Source organism: Sinocyclocheilus anshuiensis, unplaced genomic scaffold, assembly GCF_001515605.1.
Source record: "Sinocyclocheilus anshuiensis isolate Anshui unplaced genomic scaffold, SAMN03320099.WGS_v1.1 scaffold163, whole genome shotgun sequence".
Taxonomy (NCBI): Eukaryota; Metazoa; Chordata; class Actinopteri; order Cypriniformes; family Cyprinidae; genus Sinocyclocheilus; species Sinocyclocheilus anshuiensis.
Genome location: NW_015548223.1, coordinates 1,859,001 through 1,873,986, shown reverse-complemented (window position 1 = coordinate 1,873,986; position 14,986 = coordinate 1,859,001). Strand labels below are relative to the sequence as shown.

Genomic DNA, 14,986 nt, shown 5'->3' with positions numbered 1-14,986 from the left:
CTGGGGCTCCAGCGGTGATTGAACGTGAAGAGCTGCAGTGAGAGATTTCAAGAGGAACTCGTAGTTTAGCTGAGTGAGAGGCAATCAATGAGGGCTTGATTACCTACATAAAACTAGAGGTGTGAGGTGATAGTATGTGCTTTATGCCTTTTCTTGTGAACCTCTGTGCTCAAGGGCCTGTTGGCGCTATCTGAAAGTAACTATGAGGGACTTGTAAGATCGAAATGAATGTGTTTTGGCATGCAAATAGTTCTTGAGGTTTTGCATTTCTGTATTATGCTCAGAATAGCATACTAGTATACTACATCTCTGTAGTAAGTAGTATGTGTGCGCAGTATACAAATGTTCTGTATGCATAAATGCTTGAATGACCAGCTGCTTTTGCCAAAATATGCAGTATTCAACAGAGCACATTATTGCGAAATGCATTGTGCTCAATTTGACCTTAATTTCAGTGTGAAGAATGAACCCAAAGCAATGTCAACCAAGATTTTTTTTTACATATTTTTCTTTTTAACATGATTTGATTCGAACTGATAAGTAAACATGACAAATAAAAACGTCTCAGGTTACTTATGTAACCATGGTTCCCTGAGTAGGGAACGAGACACTGCATCCTCTAGGGGTCGCTATGGGGAACGCCTCGTCGTGACCCGTGTCTGAAGCATACATTGAAAAAAACACCAACTCGTTGGCCGGCGACAGCCATGACGTCACTACCGGTACGACTATAGTATAAATAGGCGCCGGGAGCACACATCATTCACTTCTTCGTCTGAAGCTTGCGTCCTCAGCATGGCAAGAAACCTAGAGGACGCAGTGTCTCGTTCCCTACTCAGGGAACCATGGTTACATAAGTAACCTGAGACGTTCCCTTTCATGGGAACTTCGAACTGCGTCCTCTAGGGGTCGCTATGGGGAACGGTATACCCACGCCACCATGCTGAGGGGAGTGCAAGCCAGAACCATGGCGAGCACTAAGTACCAACTCTACCATATTGCTAATGGAGTTGCCCCTGGGACGTTAGACGGCTGTCAGTGACGTGACGTCATGGCTGTCGCCGGCCAACGAGTTGGTGTTTTTTTCAATGTATGCTTCAGACACGGGTCACGACGAGGCGTTCCCCATAGCGACCACTAGAGGACGCAGTTCGAAGTTCCCATGAAAGGGAACTGTTATTTACAAGATGCTAACTAATGCAACGCACATGCAATGTTTATAAGGTCATGTGAGAACAGTGTTTAAAATATTGGAATACAAGTCATTCATGTTCTGCAATACATTTCGAACTCTGTAACATTTGGAAAAAATTATACAAGGAAATATTTATATTAATATTTAAGGTTTATCAGCCTTTCAGATTTATGCTTTGCTGAAGTTCAGGTATGTAAACATATTTTAAATTATTTATTTATCTTGATTATTTACACAATGACAAGAAGATGAATAGGATGTAAGTAAAACAAAAAAAAAACTAATATGATATTCATATTTAAAAAATTGTTTAAACCTGTTTAATATTTTTTGCAGTAGATTAAGGCATAGCCTGCTGTTTATTATAGTAACTTAAAGGTAGGGTAAGCAATTTTGGAGAGTCTAGCAATAGCAAGTTCTGAAAGTATAAGATCCCACCCTCCCTGCAAATCACTCTCCAAAGCCACGCCTCCTCCAAAACACATGACATTGCAAAGGCAGACCAGAGGCTAACCAGCTACATGATGAGACACGTTTTGGCTGTCAGATTACCTCATGTCTCATTCACCGGTGAAAAAAAAATATTACAATACAAAGCACATAATATTACAATAATAATGCCTTGCATTCTCGCTCAGTCTGCAATAGCGTAATAGAACGCGCTGATGGCGTATCATGTCTGTGCGAACAGGGTGTGTGGAGGTATGCAAATACATACATTGACAGGCAGGTAGGACAGCCTATCATAGCCCTTGGAGCAAGGGATTTGATTGGACGAACATGTTATGGTCCTACACCTTCCACAGACGATATACATACATATAAATACATTTAGACCACTTAACTTAGGGATTGCTATTGGGATGTGAAGAGATTTTCAACCAGCATAACAAAAAATGCTTTTGAACCAAATCACCTACCCTGCCTTTAAAAGTGTACTGCATAACAAGAATGATTCATACATATATACCCTGCAGTAATCACTAATCGTGCATTCACGTCATGTCAGAAAGACGGCACCACAATGTCGGAATTACAAGTGGGCAAACTCTGAACTTTCTTTAAGCCCAGAGTTTCTGAGTTTGGGGCATGTTAGTGAGAATATATGGTGGATCCAATAGATGCAGCATCTGTATTGACTGGCTGTAAAACTAGCTAGAATGATTTGAATACATCCAATGTCGTAACTCGTCAGTACGAACTTCTCAGGAGAACTTGAACACACCATAAGAAGCGAATATTCCATTCCAAATATGGCCATAGGCTAATTAGCATGTAAAGTTAATACTGTTTTACTACATACAAGATATCATAGTGGAGGGCTGTGACGTAGTTTTGTTGAGTAAGATGCTCTATGCTATGATTCAGTCCGACCGATCTGATAGGAAAGTTACACTGAGCAAATGGGTGTATCACAAGACACGTACACAGACATTTAACATCCTCTCATGACTCAGGGGACTGTGATTGTCTGATCACAGACAGAATGCAGTGCCTGGTAACAGTGACAATGTGATAGAGTGTGTTCAGAATGTGGCGATCAGACGTCATGCTTGTGCCTCCATGTACCAGGGGGCTTGCTTAAAGACAAGCCAAGTTAATTAGCGTTGTCAGTCTCTACCCCTGAATATCTCTTAGCCTGCCCCTTCTGAGACACTGCCGAGTTAAACACCAGCCCCAAAGTTACAGACAAGCTAAAAGTACTCTCAGTGTCTGCCTCTGTCATACATTTGACCCTAAACTATTCTTATTTCGTAGACTACCTCACCAGGAAATGGAAAGAGATCAAAGACTTGATTATTGGAAAGAACTTATGAAATCTTAGCTTGAGGCAGTTTTATAGTTGAGGAATCCTATCTAGGTACTTATGTATGTTCTTAGGTACGGTTTTATGTTAAAGCCAGCTTTTGTGTATGTGTTTGTCAAAGTAAAACATGATTCAGAAATACAAACCTCAATTTTGGGACATTACTGAACCTACTGTCTTTTTTTCTGTGTTTCTACTTTGCTCAGATGTTCCAGTTCTGTTCCTGTCTCAAGAAAATGATGAGGTGAACGACACAAGCAAAGAAACTCAAAGGCAAATGTGAGAGATAAAAGTCAACCTGAAGAGATGCATTGCCCAGTCCTGGACTGTCAAGATATGCTACACCAGAGAGGACTGTGCACACAAGCTTTGAATTGGAAAGTAGGGCATTAAAGGTGTCGGGACATCCTCTCACTGGTCAGCCTGAAAACTGTATCCCATTAACATTTTATTTGCCTTGATATTTTTAGGACAAGCACGGTTACAACTGCTGCAGACGTACACAGTGAGAGCTATGTGTCTTGAGATTTTGCTCTTGGCTATGAAACCATGATGCAGACTTCTGGGACATACTCGCAAGCCTACCCTGCCAAAGTTTCATGCTCTTCAGGACTTATACAAAGAGAGTATCACCAAGGTTGCTCATTGAGTGTTTAAGTGTCCCTGTGGACTAATGGGGCTGAAGCTCAGGATACATTCAGTCCCTCTTTTGCATATAAATACACTTGCTTATAAAGACTCTTCATGCCAAAACCAGAACCTACTCTGACAGCATTACCACAAAGACTTACACAGAAACCCTCAGTCATGTGACCTGAGGAAAGGACCAGTCACATGCTCTGCTGCCATCGGCTGGTCTGTTTTATTTTTTTGTTTTGTTAATGCAGTATTTATCATGTTCAGAGTTTGCCAAATGTCAAATATACTGTGTGCTGTAACTGAATTTTTTATCTAATTAATTGTTCATTCACATTTGACTTGTGAAAGCAGACAAAAAAACCCACACAGTCAAATTTTTATTTACATCTATGGTTCATAAACTACTCTTGGATAACATGGTGAGCAAAGAGCCCAACCATTTGCCAACTGTTCACAGCCATAGCAATGGCAACCCAGACAAAACACCCACCACCGTGACTGTGCGCTCAGTGCTCCTCAACCGGAACTCTCCAGATATTGAAAGCAGACTTAAACGGAGACGAAATCGCACACAGCAAGTACGTTTTAAAGATTTGGAGGATGATGATGAGTCTAAGAATAAAAATGACAAGCTGAGGAGTAAGAGCCCAACAGAGGTTCCAAACTGGCAGAAAGAGTTGACAAACGGGCCCTCGTTGGTGGGAGCAGTCCGTGGGGACATGGAAAAGACAATTGGAGCAGTGACAGCATTTTTGAAGAGAGCACCACCGCACCCTCTTACCCCTGGGCCTGCCAGACGCTGCTGGGTCCCAACACATCCATGTTCTCTCACATTGCCGCTGCCAACTCAGCCACGCAGGAGTACAGCCATCCAAACCTCACCCAGTTTGCAGAAGCCTCCCTCGCTCTCTGCCACGCAGTCTCGCAGTCACAGCCTGGGGGGAGCTTGGGATGACGGAGACTCCTCTGATGAGCTGACCGCACATGTCTACATTCCACCTTGTAGATCAAAGAAGAGCTCTGTCCAACATTGTACCCCTGCTGAGCAATCAAGGTGCCAGAGAACTGAGAATAATCAAACTGCCTCTGTGGGTACATCAACACAATTCCAGCCATGTTCTGCTGTGCCACAAAAACAGTCTAGAAAGAGAGGTAGGAGGAAATCTTTAAACAGAGCAGCAAGTGATCCTGGGAAACCTGAGCCTCCTTGTACTTCCCCAACTAAAACTGTGCACAGAAGCCACCAACAGTCTATCCAACCCAAGAAGCTTCCATCCAAAGCTGTGGCGCACAGAACTTCGTCAGATATTGTAGCCATGCAGCGTTCCCCCACGCCCAACACAGTTCATAATATGCCATGTAGTGTCTCTTCCACACAGACTGAAGCAAGCATTGATTCAAAAATCCAAACTGTCCCAGACAACACAACATCTTTGCAAAAAGCTGAAGTAGATCCTGCATCTTGCCCATCTCACACTGCACCATCTCCATCAACCACATGTACCAAAGAAACATCACAATGTTGCCCACAGCAGGCTGATGCGGAGAACATCAGTTTGACCCCCACTGTACCAGAGCCTTTGTGCACTACCACAGCACAAGTCATATCCACTGTCACCACATTCTCAACACACGGGCAATCATGCATGTCTCCTACTGAATCCACAAGGCGTGGTTGCACACCTGCTATTCAGAATACAGCAAATTGTAAGATTCCCCCATTACCAGAGTCCCAAAGCATTCCAGATTCACATACAGATCCCACAACTCCTGCCCAATCCAGGCCTTGTTTCCAGAAGTTGAAGGAAACCATTCCATGCTCCAACACTGCTGGCTCAAAGGCAGCGGCCTGTTCTCAAGGAGCACCTGCAGTTGCCTCCACGTTCAGTTCCACACAGCCATGCCAGAAGACTCCAACACAACCCATGGCATGTGACAACACCTCAAATCAACCTGTGTACTCTGTGATATCTCCAACACAACCTGTAACTCCTATTCAGTCTGTGCCAAGATGTATGAGTCCTAAACAGAATGAGCCATTGGGTAGGACCTATACCCTTCCTGTACAGACTCCTATATCAGCTACACACACCCCAACACCTGTTCAGTCTACATCATCTTGTAAAATTCCAATGCATTCTATAACATACTGTGTCAAAGACAAACCAGCATCCTTTGGCTCTTCTACACAACCTACGGCACCTCATAAGATTCCTACACAAACCCTCCCTCACAATGTGATGTCATTTCCTCCCGATCCATCCTGTGCCACTGCTCCACACCCTGTCTCACACTTCAAGGGCCCTATTGCAGCTGCGGCACATGCCATTCCTGGTGCACAAACTGCAGTACATTGCATTTTGGATCATCAAAATGTGGCAACCCATGTGACTCCTTCCATGCCAGTTCTGATATGCAGCTCTTCCACACAACCTGCACCAGGTAAACTTTCTGTTCAAGCATTGCCACACTGCAACTCTAGTATGCAAAATGCAGTGTCATGCAGTAATCCCTCTCAAATTGTGCAACATTTTGCACAAAGACTCCCAAAAACTTTTACTCAAACAGTATCACACTCCAAATCATTTCCACAAAATATGTCACCTGTTCTCTGTCCACATGAGGCAATGATGTACGCAAGTAAACCACAGGAAACTGTGCTTCCCTCTGCTAATTTCAGGCATTCTTTACCTCCTTATGCCTGCCCTCCACAGACTACTCTGCTGTACTCTAACGCTGGGGCGAGCCCCTCCCCTCCTCAGGCCTTCTGCTGCACTCAGGACAGACGAGACAGGAGAGAGTTCATGCTTCCTCCCCCACCACCTCCTCCTCCTCCTTACACCCCTCGCAATGAGGGCTCCTCTACTCCTGGACAGCCCTGTAAGCCTCCTGTCCCCAAAGCTGAGAGCAACAGTGCTGAAAAGGACAGAGTGAAAACTGGGGCAGTGAAGCCAAATGCTGAAGCAGGAACTCGCCATCAGGCAGGTGAAACCCCACCTCCTATCCCTCCCAAAAGTAAGGCAAGAGCTATGGTGAGGCCCACCTGTTTAAGTGTCCGACGGGCGATCTTCGGCCCAGAATCCCAGGCCAATGCAAACCACTTGCCTCCTGCTGGGGGGACAAACCCCCTGGCCCCCCTTGGACCAGCGGAGGGCCAATCGGACACACTGCGGCAGGTGCAGGAGCTACTGGGGGGGCTTATGTCTGGGACTAAGTGTAAGCTGGACCTGGCAAAGGCTAAAGAGAAACTGTTTGGCCCAAATGGCCCTCTGTACGACATTGGGGCTCTGCAGTGTCAGCTGCACAGCCTGGAAGGGGTGTTGGAGACCAGCCAGAACACCATCAAGGTTTTACTGGACGTCATTCAGGATCTGGAGAAGAAGGAGGCAGAGCGAGACGGGTGAGTAAGTGAGTGAGTCAAGGAATAACGCGGTAAGAAGAACAAATGTGAATTCCAAAGCATATTTTCTTGGTAAAGTCAAATTGGTAATTCTCTTCTTTTTTGTGGTTGGTATAAAGAGGAAATGAGTGAGACGTAAACAGCAAGGAAATTGTTCCAACCCTCTGCTTTTGCATATAATCCTATGTTGATTGCCATTAACATGTTCCAGCAGTGATAGCTGTGATGCTTTTTAAACCGCCCTCCCATCTGTCCACTCATCAAGTTCATCACTGAGGGATATGATAGTTTTCATAAGAAAGGCCTCTCAGCATGTCTTCTTGCTGAGAGACTTTCCAGATTTCTGTATACTATAGAGAATGTGCCAACACATTTTACTTTGAAAAGTCTGAAGTAGGATGTGTGAAGACACATTCAGTGATTCAAAGTGTTTGCCATATTCTGAGAGATGCTGCTTTGCGAGACATCAGAATTTTATTACTTTTTACTCAAAAAATAAAAATGTTCAATGAACTTAAAATTAAGAAAGCATTATTTGTCAACAATAACGAAGCAATTTCAAGATTTTTTTTAAAATTATTATTCTAGTCCTGCTGTACAAACTTAAATTTATGTGGTCTGATACGTAGATGTAGATGATTCGAGTTAAAATCCTTCTCATTTTCATTGTTTCTAGTAGCCATAGGTAGATTAATTTTTAAGCCATAAAAATACACTTTTGTGTGTGCCAAGGCTTTCATTATTATCTACAACATAATTTTAAGAGCATAATTGGTGATATGTTTAGTATGCATGTGTGAATCCGTCACGTTATTGCAAAATTAATCTAAACAAAATCCTTACCCTCATTATCAGCCATCAACTGTTCATCAACTATGAAAAAAAGTTAAACTCTGCTGTGTGCCCTGTCAGACACTGCTTAAACACAACTAAAAATGTATTTATTTTTCTTGAATAACAAATGAACATCATTATGGTATGATGGGATAATGATCATCATAAAAGCTTGATGATTAAGAATTTTTGATATCGTGTCTGTAATGAGGTAAGGTTACACACAGATGGGGATAGTTTCTGAAAGAAAAGCGCTACCAATTTCATTCATCTACAACAAAAATTCAATTTCCGAGATAAAAAGCAATAGGCTGAAATCCTTTAAAAATTCATGTCTGTGGCATACTAATGATGGACCAACCGTGCACTCAGATCTCAGATAGTGGCTCTGTGTTCTTTTTGGCACTTACTGGCTTCATCTTTGTTCTTTTATTTATTTCTTATATAAGCTGCTGTTTTATAAGCTATTTGTTTCATATGTGAAAAAAATCATATGCATAGGATGATTTAAATTTTTTTGTAGAATTTCTTTTCTTCTTCTTTTTTTTTTTTTAATTAAAACTCTTTTATTGGATGTTTTTATTTCCAGAACTAATTGAAGTGAAATGACATGCCATCGGGCAGAAACTTTCCCATTCTTCTTCAAATATGATTTAAAATACATTTTATTTCAAAGCATTGACATTTGCTACTGTAGTTGCTAAATTGGATTGCAGGTTACTGCAGAAGCTACTCACAGCCCAGAAGTCGCTGCATATTAGTTTGATTGGAATTATTTTGATGCTGTTAAATGTCTTGATGGAGCAAGTCATCCAAGCTAAAACACCCAGTTTGTTTTGCAGTTTGTTTGCTATAGCATACATTTTTTTTAAAGACATATTCCTGAATCAATCATTCATTGAAAAAAAATATTTTCAAACAATCATAATCCAAACCCTACACTACCCATACGATCAGAGGACTATGATTGGTTAAGAATTTTGTAACATAAGCAACAAAGGACATTGATCCAGGAGCATCTCATGCTTGTGAAAAAGTCAACTTGAAATCAAAATGCACTTTATTACTTTCTTAATACACCATTCTTGTCTTATTGTGAGCGATTAGTTGGTGCACATCAATACAAAGTGAAAATGTTTAAAAATGCTCCGGACTCTGCCCCGGTTCAGACATGACTCGCTCAAGAGAAGGTTTCCAGAAGACACTATGGCCTACATTAGGGCATTCTCTTGCTTTTGCGAGGGTATTTACAGAATGCAGAAGTGGGACAGCGCTCAGGAGATAAAACGGCTCTGTGTACAGCAGAGGGAATCTGTTTTTTTCTTGAATGACCATGCGATGCACACAAACACGTTTAAACATACCGACATGTGCAAAACAGACTCACTCTTCACTAAAGCACACACATTTCAATGGTTAGTTCACTCACTCTCATGTTCCTAACCTGTATGACTTTTTTAGCATGAAAAGTGATGCACTGATTGCATTGTCATATTTTCATCTTTCATTTCTTTTCAGTGCATAATGCTTTTTATATGACTTCAGAAGACAGAAATTCTTCCATATAAAAGTGATATGGACTTTCTTCTGTTTAGAGCTGAATGGATTCACCTGTACATTATATTAAAAACAAGAACTTCATTAAATAGAATTTTTGATTTAATGTTGACTTATCTTTTCATGTTTATGTCAGCTATGGAAATGCACTAAATATATGTAACTTGTCCATCTCTACAAATGTCAGTGAAATCGATTCAACGGTTTTCCTTAGATGTGAATCTTATTTTAGTTTCTGACTGTACAAAACGCATGAGAATTTTTAGTGAAGCAGGGCTTCATAAACCCAGGTTAAAAGCAGTGCTAACCCCCTTTCAGAATAAAAAGCATGAAACCTGACTCAACACAACCTCAACAAAGTTTCAAAAGAACATAAATCCAGCATTTATCATAGTGGGAAAAGCCTTAGAAAGTAATGATTTTAAGTGAGGATAATTTGAGGCAGTTTGCTTCATATGGCCTATAATGCACACAAGATTGTTTGTTATAGCTGATGAAGGCCTGAGAATTACAACTTTCTTGTTCCTTTGAGAACACTCAAACACTGGTGTGCAAAATTAGCTCATAATTGCTGTGTAGTATTGCTCGCTGCTTTGTTTGTGGCTCCTATTAATGTAATAACATGGAGAATGGTCTTAGAAAAGGTAGAATGAAAAGTAATATGTAATTTGTAATTCTGTGGCCCAACACAGCTCAGTTTTAGTCCCTTAACCCTGCAAAGCCTATTGTATCATACATTTGCAAATTTCAGTAATTATCACCATGATCAAAACATTGCTAAAAAACCTGCTGTACACAATCTACTACATGCCTTCTGTTGTCTGATTCATAGTTTATACTATTGAATCAAGTAAAAGCCCTTTTAGTGTAATTGTAAAAACGTCCACCTTGAAATCTTTACAGATTTTTACAAAGTAAATGTAAGAATAACTTTTATATTGTTAGAATATTTCAAGATGAGCACTTACTGGACTGAAGCAACTTAGGTTTACTTGATTATTCATACAATTATCATCTTACTAAGACATATTATTGGGAGATATTGAGTGACAACTGATATTTATATGCATTGCATACTGCTATACTGTTAAAGATAAAGATCGCACTGATTTACATTATAAGCTATCAGAATTTCATCTTACTTTTTAGCCATATAAATATCAGCATCTGCACCAAATTGCACATTTTTGCTTAATTTGGGCTTCTGAATATATTCTCACTATATCATGCTACATGAGCCATAAAAACCTGATGCATCAGATGATATTCAACAAAAAACATGCAAACTTTTTTGTTTTAGATTTCATCTAAAGATTTAATAAACTGTTCATTTGGGGGGGAAACTAAATTCTGACTCTTTTTTAATATGTCGGGCTGTAAAGGGTTAAACTGTTATTGTTGATATTATGGTTCACTTTTCAGGCTGTGTATCTCTTGCAAACTCCTCTTTTCCATGGGTAGTCTTTTTAGTTTAATGTCAGTTTTAGGAGTTCCACGTTTTCCATGCATTCTACCTTTATATTAGTCATTAGAAATTAGGAGTTCTGCATAAGTAATAATATATGTATGGCTCACTTAACCCTGTCATAGAATATTGTTGTGTTGTACAGCGTGTTTCTTTCTTGTTTTTACCTCCCACACCTTTGGGGCTTTTGCATTTGTGGAGGCTAATTGGAGTAGGCGTTGACCATAAGGCCTCGTCCAGGACCAGTTTCCTCAACCCCAGTCCTAACAGAATCAAGAGGAGGAAACTGATCCGGGATCAGAGGATCCAGGGTTATTTTACATCAACACAGATGGTGGTGGGTGAGGAGGCTGGTATGTGGCTCATTCGAGCCACGTCAGAGCCCAGAGAACACAAACAAGGCCGTGGATCAGCCGGGCTCCTGATACCTCTAAGCTTGGGCTTACGCAGCCATCAGAGCTCTGGAGCGGCCAACTCGACAGACTGGATAATCAGACGCCACTGCTGTCAGATGTAATTGAGCACAAATGTGAGGTTTAATGGATAATGTTGTTTGGGTAACGCAATTTGCCCATCTGGAAATGTGGTGAGCTTTCTAGATGCGCGTGATTGGTTCTTTCTGTAGACATACATTGGAGTAGAACGTGCCTGAGACCACATCGATTTTGGATATTCCTCAATAGAAAGTTTTAGTCTTTATATCTATCCACCGTCTATCTTTCTTTCTTTCTTTCTTTCTCTTGCTATCCATCGTTCTTTATAATTTTATGTATTGTTCAGTCTTTTTCTTTTTCTGTCAATTGTTATTTCCAACGTTCCTTCTTTATGCCCTTTTTTCTATCCATCATTCTTTCTTTCTTTCTTTCCTTTAATCTATAGAATTTTTTTTTTTTATTGTTCATTGGCCATGTAAAACGGCACATGAGTTTAATATTCTTTCTTGTGTTTTTGTTTATTTTTTGATATTCCTGAACAGAACGTTTTAGAAAATTATAACAAAATTGAGATGATTTTCTCAGATTTCTCAGTTTTCCTGATGTGTCTAATTAGTCATGTTCACCTGTTTAGTTGAATTATCTTGTTAGTTCCCCTCTTATTTAAACCCTGTGTTCTTCCCCAGTGTTTTTCCGGTCTCGTCAACTCAATCCTGTGTTGTGGATTGCCTGTGGGTTGGATTAAAGATTTTATAAACCTTCTTCTTCATTTTCGTACATTTGTTTACAGCATAGCGTGACAGAAGACCGGACTGTAATGTGAAAGTAAACCGGTGTTTGTTTTGTGCATTTTTGTTTGATTCAGTGTTTTCTTTTGTGATTTTTTTTGTTCCACTGTCATGGACCTCCCTGCCGTACGCCTCCTGTGCCTTGAGCAGGGAGTTTGCTCCCTCGAGGAGCACATGGAAGAATTCCTGAGTATCGCCCATCAGACCACCTTCCCGGATGACTGCCTTTGCTTGTTCCTTCACGCCGGCCTGAACACAATACACGAGCGCAGTTGTCCGGAGAGGGTCCTCGAGGGAGCTTCGCCACTTATGTGGAGTGGGTGCTGAGCTCTTGCGGATCTGCCTTCACCGTTGGCCTCGTAGATGAAGACGCCAGCCCCACTCCCAACCCAGTGCCCAGCCAGGAGTGACAGCCTGAGCCCACCGCAGATGGAGAGAACGCCTCAGCCACAACGTCTGAGCCATCGCCAATAGGAGCGACCGAGCCTCCTGGACCTGAGGAGCCTGGGGCTCTGCCTCCGGCCTCGGATGGCTCCATTCGACTTTGTCCTGCTGTCCAGACTCCTGCGTCTGCGCTCCTCCTACCCTCGATTCCAGCGTGGACCATCAGCCATTCGGCCTCGCCGGGCTCCCTCGGTCAGTTGGCTCCACCTGGGTGGGACTTCGCCACGCTTCTGCTGCGGACTTATGGGCCATCTGCTGCACTCTGGCCCTCCACCGCTTTAGCTATGGCCCGCTCCGCCTTCCCTCACCTCGGTCGCTCCAGCTCGCCCTCTGGCCTCTGGATCCCCACCTACATCTCGGGCCATTGTCGCTACAGCTCCGTCGCTGCCGCCTGGATCCTCGGCATCGCTCCACCTCCTCGACTCTCTATCTGCACAGTGGGCTCCACCTCCATTGCCGTCATTGCCTCCAGTCATCCCCATGGTGGCATGTGTTCCTATCACACCTTGGCTCCTCCCTCCATCGCCGGCACCATGGAGCACCATTCTGGCTGTGGCCTGGGCACCTGCCATCATGCCCCGGCTCAAGGCCTCTCCCTGGCTTTCACCTCTGTCATTACCACCCCGGACTTTGTTGTTTGTCCTCCTCCCAAGCCTCTTCCTGCACCCCTCTGCCTTTGTGTGCCATCCCTTTGCCAGCCCCTTCACCATCCCTGCGCCACCTCCTCATCCTTGCCTCCTTGTCTTCATGGCACGGGGTTGCGCCTCCTGGGAGGGGGGCGTTCTGTCACAGTTTCTGTTGTGTTTATCTAGCCCTGTGACCTAGTTTTCCTTGTGTGTTTAATTAGTCATCATGTTCACCTGTTTAGTTGAATTATCTTGTTAGTTCCCCTCTTATTTAAACCCTGTGTTCTTCCCCATTGTTTGTCTGGTCTCGTCAACTCTATCCTGTGTTGTGGATTACCTGTGTGTTGGTTTAAAGACTTTATAAACCTTCTTCTTTATCTTTGTGTGTTTGATACAGCATAGCGTGACAACAATATTGACAAAGCTTGGAATATGTATAAAAACAAATAATATATATATATACATACATACATATATACACACACACATACACAGATCAAACGTATAATCGTTTATAAAATGTAGTTTAATTGAAGAAATGACAAACTTAAACTCTAAAGGGTTAGTTCACCCAAAAATGAAAATTAGCCCATGATTTACTCACCCTCAAGGCATCCTAGGTGTATATGACTTTCTTCTTTCAGACGAATCCAGTCGGAGTTATATTAAAAAATGTCTTTGATCTTCCAAGCTTTAGAATGACACTCAGTGGGTGTTTCAGTTCATCAGTCCAAAAGAAGTGAAATTAAGCGCATATATCCATAGTAAAATGTGCCTCACACGGCTCCGGGAAGTGAATGAAGGCCTTCTGTAGTGAATCCATGCGTTGTTGTAATAAAAATATACATATTCAAAAACTTATAAACACTTTTCTGTAGCTTGCGCTAACTGTCGTATGCGGAATCTGTTCCGGGTGGATGACGTAGGACGTATGCGTAGTGCATGCGCCGGTGAGAATATGCTAGTCTCGCAAAAAACCAACATTTGTTTACAGGAGCAAAGGAAGCAAAGTTTCCTTACTTTAGCAAAGGAAAACCAGTCTCCTCTTGGCTTATATCGAAATCCTCTGACATTTTTCTTTATAAATCCTCGTTTTGTACTTCTAATTCATGACCGGTGTTTTGCTTTCTCTCCTCTCTGCTTCCGCGTTCGTCACTTCTCACCGGAGCATGCGCTACCCATATGTCCTACGTCATCCGCCCGGAATGAACGCGCTTACAACAGCTACAGGAAGTGACAGAAAAGTGTTCATACGTTTTTGAATATGTATATTTTTATTATAACAATGCATGGATTCGCTACAGAAGACCTTCATTCACCCCCCGGAGCCATGTGAGCCACGTTTTACTATAGATGTATGTGCTTAATTTCACTTCTTTTGGACTGATAAACTGTAACACCTGCTGAGTGCCATTCTAAAGCTTGGAAGATCAAAGACATTTTTTTTATATAACTCCGACTGGATTCGTCTGAAAGAAGAAAGTCATATACACCTAGGATGCCTTGAGGGTGAGTAAATCATGGGCTAATTTTCATTTTTGGGTGAACTAACCCTTTAAGTCCTTTTAACAGATGGTCAGATGTTTTATTGAAGCATAACACGATCTTTTGAAAATCTCAAATCATGCTGGAGAACATGATCATCATGGGTTGTCAATTATTCATGTAAATTTTATTAATTTACATGTTTATGCTGCTAAAATAATTTGTGATTGAAAAGTTTGCATTGAATTTGAATGCAGAATAGAAGCATTTTCATTCACGGTCTCAGACTTGTGACCTCCATTGTATTTGACT

General features: G+C 41.9%; 1 protein-coding gene across 3 annotated transcripts in view; it reads left to right on the top strand.

Moving 5' to 3' along the window:
- Positions 1-14,986, top strand: part of LOC107654332 (proteoglycan 4-like) — a 134,360-nt gene that overhangs the window by 25,031 nt on the left and 94,343 nt on the right. For all 3 annotated transcript variants that reach the window (XR_001630321.1, XM_016441372.1, XM_016441371.1), the window contains exon 2: positions 3,209-7,041. Coding sequence is in view for 2 of the 3 variants with exons in the window: in XM_016441372.1 (XP_016296858.1) it covers positions 4,031-7,041 (3,011 nt within the window). In the remaining variant the exon portion in view is untranslated. The remainder of the gene's footprint in view (positions 1-3,208; positions 7,042-14,986) is intronic.